At 38.5% G+C, this 18733-nt stretch overlaps 1 protein-coding gene across 6 annotated transcripts in view; it reads right to left on the minus strand.

The window, feature by feature from the left end:
* Nucleotides 1–3134: 3134 nt before the first annotated feature.
* LOC129830698 (gamma-aminobutyric acid type B receptor subunit 1-like) overlaps nt 3135–18733 on the minus strand; it is a 301577-nt gene continuing 285978 nt past the window's right edge. Inside the window, exons 24-26 of one of the 6 annotated variants that reach the window (XM_055893314.1) lie at nt 6750–7197; nt 6390–6689; nt 3135–6359 (exon numbers count right to left, since the gene is read on the minus strand). In XM_055893314.1, coding sequence (XP_055749289.1) covers nt 6913–7197 — 285 coding nt within the window. In that variant the 3' untranslated portion in view covers nt 3135–6359; nt 6390–6689; nt 6750–6912. Of the gene's footprint in view, nt 6360–6389; nt 7198–18733 lie in introns of all 6 variants that reach the window. The other 5 variants (XM_055893313.1, XM_055893311.1, XM_055893312.1 and 2 more) reach the window with 5 other exon arrangements.

An 18733-nucleotide genomic window follows, 5' to 3' on the forward strand; every position in this document is an offset into this window, starting at 1 on the left:
TCCCTGTTTCCATGTACAGTATATATTCCCGCTACCAGTCACTTTCATCCCTGTTTCCATGTACAGTATATATTCCTGCTACCAGTCACTTTCCTCCCTGTTTCCATGTATATCCGCCTATCACGCCTGCACTGAAACACACACACATGCTACTGCCATACTGTTTACTATTAGTATTAATTATTCTGCTACCAGTCACTTTCTCCTCATCCCTGGCTACATTTACATATCTACCTCAATTACTCCAGTATCCTTGTACATGTAGTCCTGGCATCCTGTATATAGCTTCCTCTCTGTGGCACTGAACCTTGAACTTGTATATAGCTTCCTCTTTCATTTCTTATTTCTTGTGTTAAAAAAGAAACAATATTAATGATACTATTTTGATATTGATTACTGCACTGTTGGGTAGGTCTTACAAGTTAAGCATTTGTCACGTTCTGACCCTAGTTCTTTTGTATTTTCTTTGTTTTAGTGTTGGTCAGGACGTGAGTTGGGTGGGTTCTATGTTTTCTGTTTCTATGTGGGGTTTTCGTTTGGCCTGATATGGTTCTCAATCAGAGGCAGGTGTTTGTCATTGTCTCTGATTGGGAACCATATTTAGGTAGACTGTTTTCTGTTGGGGTTGTTGGTGTTTGTTTTCGTGTGAGTGTTTGTTGCCACACGGTACTGTTTCGTTCATGTTCACATTTATTGTTTTGTATTTCATAGTGTTCAGTTTATGTTTTAAAATAAACGTTATGGACACTTACCACGCTGCGCATTGGTCTTCCGATCCTTCAAACTTCTCCTCAGATGAGGAGGACGACAGCCGTTACAGTATTTCACTGTTCTTGTGCATGTGACTCAAAATTCAAAAAGGCACTCGCACATCTGAGCAATCTTTTTTGCAGGTGCCATGGTAACAGTTGAACAAGATGAAGGATAAAGAGCTCTGGCGAGTTTTTTTTTTTTATTCACAAAACTCTGACGAAGGCCGCGAGGCCGATACGTAAAGCGTATTAAAGATCAGTGATAATATCAAGAGCAGTGTGCGGTTTCCTTTTTCCTTCAACTTGTGCACGTGACAAAACAAACAAGAAACTACTTTTTAAAAAGAGCCCTATGGGTTTCCTTATGGATCCTGGTCAAAAGTAGTGCACTATTTACGGAGAAGGGTGCCATTTGGGACGCAGAGTATGAATGGAGGCAGAGCCCCTGGAGAATCCAGAGGCCCTGGGGAATCAAGAGGCCCTGGGGAATCAAGAGGCCCTGGGGAATCAAGAGGCCCTGGGGAATCAAGAGGCCCTGGGGAATCCAGAGGCCCTGGGGAATCAAGAGGCCCTGGGGAATCAAGAGGCCCCGGAGAATCCAGGCAGAGGCCCTGGGGAATCCAGGCAGAGGCCCTGGGGAATCCAGGCAGAGGCCCTGGGGAATCCAGAGGCCCTGGGGAATCAAGAGGCCCTGGGGAATCAAGAGGCCCTGGAGAATCAAGAGGCCCTGGAGAATCAAGAGGCCCTGGGGAATCCAGAGGCCCTGGGGAATCCAGAGGCCCTGGGGAATCAAGAGGCCCTGGGGAATCCAGGCAGAGGCCCTGGGGAATCCAGGCAGAGGCCCTGGGGAATCAAGAGGCCCTGGGGAATCCAGGCAGAGGCCCTGACTCGGGGACAATCTTCATAAGAAAGAAGGAAGGAGTGAAAGACAGAAGGAGGATTGGAAGACGACAAGACGTCATCTAGTGGTGATATTATTGATGTGTGTGTGTGTGTGTGTGTGTGTGTGTGTGTGTGTGTGTGTGTGTGTGTGTGTGTGTGTGTGTGTGTGTGTGTGTGTGTGTGTGTGTGTGTGTGTGTGTGTGTGTGTGTGTGTGTGTGTGTGTGTGTGTGTGTGTGTGAAGGTAGCATACGTCCTTTGTGATTAATGTTCTTTCCTTTGATAGATCTGTAGCCATTGATGCTCTGTATATTCCTCAAAGTGATATATCTGGATCTATCTATCTGCAGACCAACTGTTAGGACTTAATAAATTCCTCCTCAGTTATTGGATTGTTACTCCGACCAAAAAAGACCACAACATGTCCATCATCAAATACATCACATACAATTATACAACACAATGTGAATATATTATACAAATAAAAACATACTTTATGTTTCATATAATCACTCCTTTTGCATTTCACATCTCAAATGTTAACCAGTCGTGTGTATATATATATATATATATATATATATATATATATATATATATATAGAATTCAAATACCATATGTATACTACGTATGTATGAGCAAGATAATACATATATCATAATAATCATTTACACAATGTCAATATTGTGCATATCCTCGTTTTGTATAAACATCACTGGTATCATTACTGTATTCTGACTACACAGAGATAGCTATACATTTACATACAGCATACTGACAACCATATGTACAGTTGGGCACCATAATGGATTGTAAACAAAGGACCTGACATGACGACTGGGTTGTACAAAGTTCTCGTTATAACGCGCGCACATTACAGCTTCATAAGTACTACTCAGAGATTCATAAGTGCTGACAACAAGACAACTCATATCACAGTCATTTTTAACAAGCTGGATACTGTACCACACTAGGGTCTAGAGAAGGAACGTGAGGCTAGAGTTCAAAGGTCAAGCAAGGCCAAGTCTAACATTCCAGAGCCTTAAGAAAGGTCAAAAGGTCATACAACCACTAACCCAGTTGCCCTAAGACTTCATGAATATGGAAGAGGTTCTTCTGATGGTGTATTGTACTCTAACATTATATGTAGGTAGTAAAAGTCCAAAAAACGAAATCTGGATAAAAACATAAGCTTTATAAATGAGCAGAGGTGCTGTTACTAGAACTGAGCAGGTGCTGCGTGGTACTGGTCCAGAGAGGGCGCTGTCTACCTGTACTGGTCCAGAGAGGGAGATGTCTGCCTGTACTGGTCCAGAGAGGGAGATACCCACCCACCCACCACCCACCCACTCAGCCTCCACCCACCTTCTCAGGCCCACCCCCTCAGCCACCCAGCCATCCCCCCACTCACTCACCCACCCACTCAGCCAGCCAGCCAGCCAGCCAGCCAGCCAGCCAGCCACCCACTCACCCACCCACCCACTCAGCCAGCCACCCACTCGGCCACCCACCCACCCAGCCAGCCACCCACTCAGCCAGCCACCCACCCAGTCATCCACCCACCCAGTCATCCACCCACTCAGCTCTCTCGCTGTTGAACCTGTCTGGTTTCACAGAACCTGGAAACAGCACATGAACAGAGCTTATGGCAGATAACAAATGAGCCTGGGATCGAGATTACAACACTGGTTGACGCACAATGAGAAGGCAAATACAGTCATTTGAAACAGGCACTGAGAAAGGTACCTGGAAACACATACAGGTTATGGTCTCACTTTGTGCTCGTGGCATCACGTTGGACTAACATATTTAGGGGAAGTGTTACTTTCTGTCTGTCTCTAAAAACTACAGCGCTAAAAAGTCCTTCCTCTTTGACATTGTTTTACAGGACAAACATGAAACCAGATAGCAGATCCAGCAAAAACAAGAAAACAGAGAACTGCTGATGAGAGGGTTTGGAGATTTGACCACTGATGTTGTTTGAGGAGTTTAGTACATGCCAGGAGCTACGTTTGACCTAATACTGGGTTTATGGTGAACAAAAATGAATAGCTAGGAAGAATATCCTATGTGTTGTCAATGCGGTTAACACGTTGCTAAAGCAAAGACCTGCTAAAGTGACAGTTCAGATACGGCAGGTGTCATTGAGGAAGTATCTGGATCATCAGTGATTCAATGTGTCCAGTTTCCCAAATGGCACCCTATTCCCTACATAGTGCACTACTTTTGACCAGAACCCTATGGGCCCTAGTGCACTAATTAGGGAATAGGGAGCCACTTGGGACACATTAAAGCTTTTAGCCGGAGCTGGGGGAAGATATATATATTTTTTAAATAAATGTATGTATACACTTGTACGGCTTGTGCAGCATAACATATGGGCTCCCGAGTGGTGCAGTGGTCTAAGGCTGCATCTCAGTGCTAGAGGTGTCACTATAGACACCCTGGTTCGAATCCAGGCTGTAATCACAACCGGCTGTGATTGGGAGTCCCATAGGGTTTGGCCGGTGTAGGTCGTCATTGTAAATAAGAATCTGTTCTGACTTCCCTAGTTAAATAAAGGTAAAACAATATATATATATATATGATTATTTTTGACACAATCTTAAAGTACTACGTCCTCCAAGCTCTAACAATTGGAGCCTAACTAATGCCAAACGTTCAGAAGGGATCAAATAAAATAAATTGTATTTGACTGTTGGTTGTATTATATGACACATTAATCATATTATGTTTGACCTGTTAGAGGGTTGCAAAACAATGGTAATTTCCAGAAATCGCAGTTGGAGGATTCTAAATTTCCAGTTTATTCTTTCCTGATTCCGGGAATTTTCCAACCAGGATTGCTTGTAAACCCGGGAATTTTCCAAACAGGAGTTCTGAAAAACTTGGGAATTTAGGGAAAGTTGGAACCTGTTTTCTCCAGTTAAATTCCTTTTTTGGTTTGTCTTTTTGGACACCTCTGTCTGTCTCATCATCTGTGAAATATCTTCCGGCAACAGCTGTGGCCTTGTATTATAACAAATGTTTCAGTGTTGCTCCGGCTCAGCTTTATGAATTACCCAGTCAGGCAGCGCTTCATTTGCTGCAATCAGGACAATTTAAATACTTTCTGGTGAAGGACGAAAAGCCTGCAGCCCACAAACAGATGATTCTACAGCTGGAATACATCCCAACTCTAAAACAGTCTCTTTAAAAGAGAAATAGGATCCTCAAAAAAAAAAAAAAAGTTTTTTAACAACATTTAAGAATAAGTATACATTTTGCATGGGATGTAAAAATAGACCGGAGATTATGTCGAAGTTGTATAGACAGCAGATCTGGTAAATGTTTTTTGACAAAGACAAACAGGTCAGTCTTGATGTCTCTGTACAATCACAAGCTTGTCTTACAGATTCTCCTGTCATGGTGCTGCTGCAGTATCCACATGCAGTAAACACATATTATTGGTACATAATAAATATGATGGATGTGTAGTCATAACATTAGCACCTCTCTTGTATTCCTCTCTAGATACTATAAATATATACACACCAAATCCCTTGTGGCTAATTTATGCATCATGCTCTGAGGGCAGCAGACGCAGAATGGTTTAATTTATTGGAAATTATAGGCCGCATGAGTATGTTGTTCTTATTTCTCACAAATAAATATGGAATGATTGCATTTATTGGACACCAGGGGGAGGTAGAGACAGAAGGACAGAGAGAGAGAGATATTGAGAGAGAGAAGGCGAGAGCGAGAGAGTGAGAGAGCGAGAGCGAGTGAGAGAGAGTGAGAGAGAGAGAGCGAGAGCGAGAGGGAGAGAGAGAGAGAGCGCGAGAGAGAAAGAGAGTGAGAGAGAGTGTGAGAGAGAGAGCGAGAGCGAGCGAGAGAGAGAGAGAGCGCGAGAGAGAAAGAGAGTGAGAGTGAGAGAGAAAGAGCGAGAGAGAGAGAGAGAGTGAGAGAGGGAGAGAGAGAGAGAGAGCTTAGTTTTGTTTTGTCTTTCATACCAGGTCGTATGTCTTCTCAAGTCATGTTGACACTGGTCTACTACCTTTGATTTAATGTATTGTTCTGATTAATATTGTTGTTGTAGTTGTTGTTAATGGTAATCCCATGTCCACTACTACTATTATTATTACTGTTGGTCCCACCATTTATTTATATATAAATATATATATTTTGTATATATATACATATATATTTGATTTTTATTTCGATATGTATACTTTTACAATGTAAGTAATAATGAACTTGCCATGTCAATAAAGTCAATTGAATTGAATTGAATTGAAATTGAGAGAGAGTGAGAGAGAGAGAGACAGAGAGAGAGAGAGAGAGAGAGAGAGAGAGAGAGAGAGAGAGAGAGAGAGAGAGAGAGAGAGAGAGGGAGAGGTAAAAACAATAATTCTATGTGCTTTCTGTTTTCCCTTCTTCAAATCCCTTTGCTCAATTTCAATTGGTCTCCTCAGAAGCTATCCCCCTCTCTTTAAGTTGTCTTCAGGTACGGCCTCTCTGATCTTTCTCATTCAATAAATTGGATCACCGTTTGACTCCTGTTGCCCCCTCTACCTATCACTAACCCTCTGATCACTACCTTACCTATCACTAACCCTCTGATCACTACCTTACCTATCACTAACCCTCTGATCACTACCTTACCTATCACTAACCCTCTGATCACTACCTTACCTATCACTAACCCTCTGATCACTACCTTACCTATCACTAACCCTCTGATCACTACCTTACCTATTACTAACCCTCTGGTCACTACCTTACCTATCACTAACCCTCTGGTCACTACCTTACCTATCACTAACCCTCTGGTCACTACCTTACCTATCACTAACCCTCTGATCACTACCTTACCTATCACTAACCCTCTGATCACTACCTTACCTATCACTAACCCTCTGATCACTACCTTACCTATCACTAACCCTCTGATCACTACCTTACCTATCACTAACCCTCTGATCACTACCTTACCTATCACTAACCCTCTGGTCACTACCTTACCTATCACTAACCCTCTGATCACTACCTTACCTATCACTAACCCTCTGATCACTACCTTACCTATTACTAACCCTCTGGTCACTACCTTACCTATCACTAACCCTCTGGTCACTACCTTACCTATCACTAACCCTCTGGTCACTACCTTACCTAGTTACTGCCTCTCTTCCTTCCTCTACCTCGTCTCTTACCCCCTCACCCGATTACTGGTCCTTCCATCCATTCTTCATTCACTAACTTATACCCCCTTTCAAACACTCTTCCTCTCCTCCTATCGTTCACTTGTAGAGGAGCTGTAACCGGCTGGTGTGGCAGTTGTTCCTACTGATCTTCCCATCGGGCTGATAGAGGTTGGAGGAGTTGGAGAACGATGGAGGGAGGGAGTGGTTGTCTGGGGTGGGGTTGGGGTACCCCGGTGGGGGAATGAGGGATTTGGGGTCATTCGAGGGGACAGGGAGAAGGGGTGTGCTGTGGTTCTGGTTGGCTATGGAGGGTCGTCTTCGGGAGCGGAGAGCTTGTCGCTCCACCAGCTGGTTTCGCAGCTCTGACACCCTCTCTTCTTTCTGTGAATGAGAGAAAGAGAGAGAAAGAGAGAAGAGAGAAAGAAAGAGAGCGAGAGAGCGAGAGAGAGAGAGAGAGATGGGGGAGGAGAGAGAAAGAGAGAGAGAGAGAGAGATAGAGAGATAGAGAGAAGAGAGAAAGAAAGAAAGAAAGAAAGAAAGAAAGAAAGAAAGAAAGAAAGAAAGAAAGAAAGAAAGAAAGAAAGAGAGAGCGAGAGAGAGAGTGTAATATTCAAAGTGAATGATGACCTATCTATTATCAGGTTGATGTTTATTGTCATGAGTGTTGTCCTGGAGGCAGAACTCAAGGGGCCAGCTGCAAAGTCAAAATTGTCTGTATCATAAAAACGAATTAGAACAAAAATGAGCTTTTTGATCTTAATTTAAGGTTACGGTAGAGCATTAGGTTTAGCAATGTGGTTAAGGTTAGGGTTAAAATAGGATTTTAGGACTTTGTGGGTATGCCAGCTAGTGACCACCATGCAAAGCTGCCTCCAGTACATGAGTCGACTCAATAATTATAACCTGCTATCCTTTAACTAGGGCAAGGAGTTGACTAGGCAAAGCTCTGGTCTCTACTCATCACCTAAAACTAGGCCCTGGACTTTCCCCTGAGTTCCCTGGTACATCATGTGGCCAGGAAAAACTCATGGCCAAAACCACAGTATAACATAGACCTACAGAAAGAACGGATACATCGCAAAGAAAGACCCTTTACCTACTGTATAACATAACTGATCCTATACCTACTGTATAACATAACTGATCCTATGCCTACTGTATAACATAACTGATCCTATGCCTACTGTATAACATAACTGATCCTATACCTACTGTATAACATAACTGATCCTATACCTACTGTATAACATAACTGATCCTATACCTACTGTATAACATAACTGATCCTATACTTACTGTATAACATAACTGATCCTATGCCTACTGTATAGCATAACTGATCCTATGCCTACTGTATAACATAACTGATCCTATACCTACTGTATAACAAAACGGATCCTATACCTACTGTATAACATAACTGACCCTATGCCTATTGTATAACACAAGTGATCCTATACCTACTGTATAACAGATCCTACACCTACTCTATAACATAACTGATCCTATACCTACTGTATGCCTACTGTATAACATAACTGATCCTATACCTACTGTATACCTACTGTATAACATAACTGATCCTATGCCTACTGTATAACATAACTGATCCTATACCTACTGTATACCTACTGTACAACATAACTGATCCTATACCTACTGTATACCTACTGTATAACATAACTGATCCTATACCTACTGTATACCTACTGTATAACATAACTGATCCTGTACCTACTGTATACCTACTGTATAACATAACTGATCCTATATCTACTGTATACCTACTGTATAACATAACTGACCCTAAGCCTACTGTACACCTACTGTATAACATAACTGATCCTATACCTACTGTATAACATAACTGATCCTACACCTACTCTATAACATAACTGATCCTATGCCTACTGTATACCTACTGTATAACATAACTGACCCTATACCTACTGTATAACATAACTGATCCTAAACCTACTGTATAACATAACTGATCCTATGCCTACTGTATAACATAACTGATCCTATACCTACTGTATAACATAACTGATCCTATACCTACTGTATAACATAACTGATCCTATACCTACTGTATAACAGAACTGATCCTATGCCTACTGTATAGCATAACTGATCCTATGCCTACTGTATAACATAACTGATCCTATACCTACTGTATAACAAAACGGATCCTATACCTACTGTATAACATAACTGACCCTATGCCTAATGTATAACACAAGTGATCCTATACCTACTGTATAACAGATCCTACACCTACTCTATAACATAACTGATCCTATACCTACTGTATGCCTACTGTATAACATAACTGATCCTATACCTACTGTATACCTACTGTATAACATAACTGATCCTATGCCTACTGTATAACATAACTGATCCTATACCTACTGTATACCTACTGTACAACATAACTGATCCTATACCTACTGTATACCTACTGTATAACATAACTGATCCTATACCTACTGTATACCTACTGTATAACATAACTGATCCTGTACCTACTGTATACCTACTGTATAACATAACTGATCCTATATCTACTGTATACCTACTGTATAACATAACTGACCCTAAGCCTACTGTACACCTACTGTATAACATAACTGATCCTATACCTACTGTATAACATAACTGATCCTACATCTACTCTATAACATAACTGATCCTATGCCTACTGTATACCTACTGTATAACATAACTGACCCTATACCTACTGTATAACATAACTGATCCTATACCTACTGTATAACATAACTGATCCTATACCTACTGTATACCTACTGTATAACATAACTGATCCTATACCTACTGTATAACATAACTGATCCTATACCTACTGTATACCATACCTGATCCTATACCTACTGTATAACATACCTGATCCTATACCTACTGTATAACATAACTGATCCTATGCCTACTGTATACCTACTGTATAACATAACTGATCCTATGCCTACTGTATACCTATTGTATAACATAACTGATCCTATGCCTACTGTATACCTACTGTATAACATAACTGACCCTATGCCTACTGTATAACATAACTGATCCTACACCTACTGTATAACATAACTGATCCTATGCCTACTGTATACCTACTGTATAACATAACTGACCCTATACCTACTGTATAACATAACTGATCCTATACCTACTGAATAACATAACTGATCCTATACCTACTGTATAACATAACTGATCCTATACCTACTGTATAACATAACTGATCCTATGCCTACTGTATAGCATAACTGATCCTATGCCTACTGTATAACATAACTGATCCTATACCTACTGTATAACAAAATGGATCCTATACCTACTGTATAACATAACTGACCCTATGCCTACTGTATAACACAAGTGATCCTATACATACTGTATAACAGATCCTACACCTACTCTATAACATAACTGATCCTATACTTACTGTATACCTACTGTATAACATAACTGATCCTATACCTACTGTATACCTACTGTATAACATAACTGATCCTATGCCTACTGTATAACATAACTGATCCTATACCTACTGTATACCTACTGTACAACATAACTGATCCAATACCTACTGTATACCTACTGTATAACATAACTGATCCTATACCTACTGTATACCTACTGTATAACATAACTGATCCTGTACCTACTGTATACCTACTGTATAACATAACTGATCCTATATCTACTGTATACCTACTGTCTAACATAACTGACCCTAAGCCTACTGTATACCTACTGTATAACATAACTGATCCTATACCTACTGTATAACATAACTGATCCTACACCTACTCTATAACATAACTGATCCTATGCCTACTGTATACCTACTGTATAACATAACTGACCCTATACCTACAGTATAACATAACTGATCCTATACCTACTGCATAACATAACTGATCCTATACCTACTGTATACCTACTGTATAACATAACTGACCCTATGCCTACTGTATAACATAACTGATCCTACACCTACTGTATAACATAACTGATCCTATGCCTACTGTATACCTACTGTATAACATAACTGACCCCATACCTACAGTATAACATAACTGATCCTATACTTCTGTATACCTACTGTATAACATAACTGATCCTGTACCTACTGTATACCTACTGTATAACATAACTGATCCTGTACCTACTGTATACCTACTGTATAACATAACTGACCCTAAGTCTACTGTATACCTACTGTATAACATAACTGATCCTATACCTACTGTATAACATAACGGATCCTACACCTACTCTATAACATAACTGATCCTATGCCTACTGTATACCTACTGTATAACATAACTGACCCTATACCTACTGTATAACATAACTGATCCTATACCTACTGTATAACATAACTGATCCTATACCTACTGTATACCTACTGTATAACATAACTGATCCTATACCTACTGTATACCTACTGCATAACATAACTGATCCTATACCTACTGTATACCATACCTGATCCTATACCTACTGTATAACATACCTGATCCTATACCTACTGTATAACATAACTGATCCTATGCCTACTGTATACCTACTGTATAACATAACTGATCCTATGCCTACTGTATACCTATTGTATAACATAACTGATCCCATGCCTACTGTATACCTACTGTATAACATAACTGACCCTATGCCTACTGTATAACATAACTGATCCTATGCCTACTGTATACCTACTGTATAACATAACTGACCTTATACCTACTGTATAACATAACTGATCCTATACCTACTGTATAACATAACTGATCCTATACCTACTGTATAACATAACTGAATCTATACCTACTGTATAACATAACTGATCCTATGCCTACTGTATAGCATAACTGATCCTATGCCTACTGTATAACATAACTGACCCTATACCTACTGTATAACATATGTGATCCTATACCTACTGTATAACATAACTGACCCTATGCCTACTGTATAACACAAGTGATCCTATACCTACTGTATAACAGATCCTACACCTACTCTATAACATAACTGATCCTATGCCTACTGTATAACATAACTGATCCTATACCTACTGTATACCTACTGTACAACATAACTGATCCTATACCTACTGTATACCTACTGTATAGCATTACTGATCCTATACCTACTGTATACCTACTGTATAACATAACTGATCCTGTACCTACTGTATACCTACTGTATAACATAACTGACCCTAAGCCTACTGTATACCTACTGTATAACATAACTGATCCTATACCTACTGTATAACATAACTGATCCTACACCTACTCTATAACATAACTAATCCTATGCCTACTGTATACCTACTGTATAACATAACTGACCCTATACCTACTGTATGACATAATTGATCCTATACCTACTGTATAACATAACTGATCCTATACCTACTGTATACCATACCTGATCCTATACCTACTGTATAACATAACTGATCCTATGCCTACTGTATACCTACTGTAAAACATAACTGATCCTATGCATACTGTATACCTATTGTATAACATAACTGATCCTATGCCTACTGTATACCTACTGTATAACATAACTGACCCTATGCCTACTGTATAACATAACATATCCTACACCTACTGTATAACATAACTGATCCTATGCCTACTGTATACCTACTGTATAACATAACTGACCCTATACCTACTGTATAACATAACTGATCCTATACCTACTGTATAACATAACTGATCCTATACCTACTGTATACCTACTGTACAACATAACTGATCCTATACCTACTGTATACCATACCTGATCCTATACCTACTGTATAACATACCTGATCCTACACCTACTGTATAAAATAACTGATCCTATGCCTACTGTATACCTACTGTATAACATAACTGATCCTATGCCTACTGTATACCTATTGTATAACATAACTGATCCTATGCCCACTATATACCTACTGTATTACATAACTGATCCTATACCTACTGTATACCCACTGTATAACATAACTGATCCTATACCTACTGTATAACATAACTGATCCTATACCTACTGTATACCATACCTGATCCTATACCTACTGTATACCTACTGTATAACATAACTGATCCTATACCTACTGTATAACATAACTGATCCTATACCTACTGTATACCATACCTGATCCTATATCTACTGTATACCTACTGTATAACATAACTGATCCTATACCTACTGTATACCTACTGTATAACATACCTGATCCTATACCTACTGTATACCTACTGTATACCATACCTGATCCTATACCTACTGTATAACATACCTGATCCTATACCTACTGTATAACATAACTGATCCTATGCCTACTGTATACCTACTGTATAACATAACTGATCCTATGTCTACTGTATACCTATTGTATAACATAACTGACCCTATGCCTACTGTATAACATAACTGATCCTACACCTACTGTATAACATAACTGATCCTATGCCTACTGTATACCTACTGTATAACATAACTGACCCCATACCTACAGTATAACATAACTGATCCTATACTTCTGTATACCTACTGTATAACATAACTGATCCTGTACCTACTGTATACCTACTGTATAACATAACTGATCCTGTACCTACTGTATACCTACTGTATAACATAACTGACCCTAAGTCTACTGTATACCTACTGTATAACATAACTGATCCTATACCTACTGTATAACATAACGGATCCTACACCTACTCTATAACATAACTGATCCTATGCCTACTGTATACCTACTGTATAACATAACTGACCCTATACCTACTGTATAACATAACTGATCCTATACCTACTGTATAACATAACTGATCCTATACCTACTGTATACCTACTGTATAACATAACTGATCCTATACCTACTGTATACCTACTGCATAACATAACTGATCCTATACCTACTGTATACCATACCTGATCCTATACCTACTGTATAACATACCTGATCCTATACCTACTGTATAACATAACTGATCCTATGCCTACTGTATACCTACTGTATAACATAACTGATCCTATGCCTACTGTATACCTATTGTATAACATAACTGATCCCATGCCTACTGTATACCTACTGTATAACATAACTGACCCTATGCCTACTGTATAACATAACTGATCCTATGCCTACTGTATACCTACTGTATAACATAACTGACCTTATACCTACTGTATAACATAACTGATCCTATACCTACTGTATAACATAACTGATCCTATACCTACTGTATAACATAACTGAATCTATACCTACTGTATAACATAACTGATCCTATGCCTACTGTATAGCATAACTGATCCTATGCCTACTGTATAACATAACTGACCCTATACCTACTGTATAACATATGTGATCCTATACCTACTGTATAACATAACTGACCCTATGCCTACTGTATAACACAAGTGATCCTATACCTACTGTATAACAGATCCTACACCTACTCTATAACATAACTGATCCTATGCCTACTGTATAACATAACTGATCCTATACCTACTGTATACCTACTGTACAACATAACTGATCCTATACCTACTGTATACCTACTGTATAGCATTACTGATCCTATACCTACTGTATACCTACTGTATAACATAACTGATCCTGTACCTACTGTATACCTACTGTATAACATAACTGACCCTAAGCCTACTGTATACCTACTGTATAACATAACTGACCCTATACCTACTGTATAACATAACTGATCCTATACCTACTGTATAACATAACTGATCCTATACCTACTGTATACCTACTGTACAACATAACTGATCCTATACCTACTGTATACCATACCTGATCCTATACCTACTGTATAACATACCTGATCCTACACCTACTGTATAAAATAACTGATCCTATGCCTACTGTATACCTACTGTATAACATAACTGATCCTATGCCTACTGTATACCTATTGTATAACATAACTGATCCTATGCCCACTATATACCTACTGTATTACATAACTGATCCTATACCTACTGTATACCCACTGTATAACATAACTGATCCTATACCTACTGTATAACATAACTGATCCTATACCTACTGTATACCATACCTGATCCTATACCTACTGTATACCTACTGTATAACATAACTGATCCTATACCTACTGTATAACATAACTGATCCTATACCTACTGTATACCATACCTGATCCTATATCTACTGTATACCTACTGTATAACATAACTGATCCTATACCTACTGTATACCTACTGTATAACATACCTGATCCTATACCTACTGTATACCTACTGTATACCATACCTGATCCTATACCTACTGTATAACATACCTGATCCTATACCTACTGTATAACATAACTGATCCTATGCCTACTGTATACCTACTGTATAACATAACTGATCCTATGCCTACTGTATACCTATTGTATAACATAACTGACCCTATGCCTACTGTATACCTACTGTATAACATAACTGACCCTATACCTACTGTATAACATAACTGATCCTATACCTACTGTATAACATAACAGATCCTATACCTACTGTATACCTACTGTACAACATAACTGATCCTATACCTACTGTATACCATACCTGATCCTATACCTACTGTATAACATACCTGATCCTACACCTACTGTATAAAATAACTGATCCTATGCCTACTGTATACCTACTGTATAACATAACTGATCCTATGCCTACTGTATACCTATTTTATAACATAACTGATCCTATGCCCACTATATACCTACTGTATTACATAACTGATCCTATACCTACTGTATACCCACTGTATAACATAACTGATCCTATACCTACTGTATAACATAACTGATCCTATACCTACTGTATACCATACCTGATCCTATACCTACTGTATACCTACTGTATAACATAACTGATCCTATACCTACTGTATAACATAACTGATCCTATACCTACTGTATACCATACCTGATCCTATATCTACTGTATACCTACTGTATAACATAACTGATCCTATACCTACTGTATACCTACTGTATAACATACCTGATCCTATACCTACTGTATACCTACTGTATACCATACCTGATCCTATACCTACTGTATAACATACCTGATCCTATACCTACTGTATAACATAACTGATCCTATGCCTACTGTATACCTACTGTATAACATAACTGATCCTATGCCTACTGTATACCTATTGTATAACATAACTGATCCTATGCCTACTGTATACCTACTGTATAACATAACTGACCCTATGCCTACTGTATAACATAACTGATCCTACACCTACTGTATAACATAACTGATCCTATGCCTACTGTATACCTACTGTATAACATAACTGACCCTATACCTACTGTATAACATAACTGATCCTATACCTACTGAATAACATAACTGATCCTATACCTACTGTATAACATAACTGATCCTATACCTACTGTATAACATAACTGATCCTATGCCTACTGTATAGCATAACTGATCCTATGCCTACTGTATAACATAACTGATCCTATACCTACTGTATAACAAAATGGATCCTATGCCTACTGTATAACATAACTGACACTATGCCTACTGTATAACACAAGTGATCCTATACATACTGTATAACAGATCGTACACCTACTCTATAACATAACTGATCCTATACTTACTGTATACCTACTGTATAACATAACTGATCCTATACCTACTGTATACCTACTGTATAACATAACTGATCCTATGCCTACTGTATAACATAACTGATCCTATACCTACTGTATACCTACTGTACAACATAACTGATCCAATACCTACTGTATACCTACTGTATAACATAACTGATCCTATACCTACTGTATACCTACTGTATAACATAACTGATCCTGTACCTACTGTATACCTACTGTATAACATAACTGATCCTATATCTACTGTATACCTACTGTATAACATAACTGACCCTAAGCCTACTGTATACCTACTGTATAACATAATTGATCCTATACCTACAGTATAACATAACTGATCCTATACCTACTGCATAACATAACTGATCCTATGCCTACTGTATACCTACTGTATAACATAACTGACCCTATGCCTACTGTATAACATAACTGATCCTACACCTACTGTATAACATAACTGATCCTATGCCTACTGTATACCTACTGTATAACATAACTGACCCCATACCTACTGTATAACATAACTGATCCTATACTTCTGTATACCTACTGTATAACATAACTGATCCTATACCTACTGTATACCTACTGTATAACATAACTGATCCTATACCTACTGTATACCATACCTGATCCTATACCTACTGTATAACATACCTGATCCTATACCTACTGTATAACATAACTGATCCTATGCCTACTGTATACCTACTGTATAACATAACTGATCCTATGCCTACTGTATACCTATTGTATAACATAACTGATCCCATGCCTACTGTATACCTACTGTATAACATAACTGATCCTATACCTACTGTATAACATAACTGATCCTATGCCTACTGTATAGCATAACTGATCCTATGCCTACTGTATAACATAACTGATCCTATACCTACTGTATAACAAAATGGATCCTATGCCTACTGTATAACATAACTGACACTATGCCTACTGTATAACACAAGTGATCCTATACATACTGTATAACAGATCCTACACCTACTCTATAACATAACTGATCCTATACTTACTGTATACCTACTGTATAACATAACTGATCCTATACCTACTGTATACCTACTGTATAACATAACTGATCCTATGCCTACTGTATAACATAACTGATCCTATACCTACTGTATACCTACTGTACAACATAACTGATCCAATACCTACTGTATACCTACTGTATAACATAACTGATCCTATACCTACTGTATACCTACTGTATAACATAACTGATCCTGTACCTACTGTATACCTACTGTATAACATAACTGATCCTATATCTACTGTATACCTACTGTATAACATAACTGACCCTAAGCCTACTGTATACCTACTGTATAACATAATTGATCCTATACCTACAGTATAACATAACTGATCCTATACCTACTGCATAACATAACTGATCCTATACCTACTGTATACCTACTGTATAACATAACTGACCCTATGCCTACTGTATAACATAACTGATCCTACACCTACTGTATAACATAACTGATCCTATGCCTACTGTATACCTACTGTATAACATAACTGACCCCATACCTACTGTATAACATAACTGATCCTATACTTCTGTATACCTACTGTATAACATAACTGATCCTATACCTACTGTATACCTACTGTATAACATAACTGATCCTATACCTACTGTATACCATACCTGATCCTATACCTACTGTATAACATACCTGATCCTATACCTACTGTATAACATAACTGATCCTATGCCTACTGTATACCTACTGTATAACATAACTGATCCTATGCCTACTGTATACCTATTGTATAACATAACTGATCCCATGCCTACTGTATACCTACTGTATAACATAACTGACCCTATGCCTACTGTATAACATAACTGATCCTATACCTACTGTATAACATAACTGATCCTATACCTACTGTATAACATAACTGAATCTATACCTACTGTATAACATAACTGATCCTATGCCTACTGTATAGCATAACTGATCCTATGCCTACTGTATAACATAACTGATCCTATACCTACTGTATAACAAAACGGATCCTATACCTACTGTATAACATAACTGACCCTATGCCTACTGTATAACACAAGTGATCCTATACCTACTGTATAACAGATCCTACACCTACTCTATAAGATAACTGATCCTATGCCTACTGTATAACGTAACTGATCC

Source organism: Salvelinus fontinalis, chromosome 32, assembly GCF_029448725.1.
Source record: "Salvelinus fontinalis isolate EN_2023a chromosome 32, ASM2944872v1, whole genome shotgun sequence".
NCBI lineage: Eukaryota > Metazoa > Chordata > Actinopteri > Salmoniformes > Salmonidae > Salvelinus > Salvelinus fontinalis.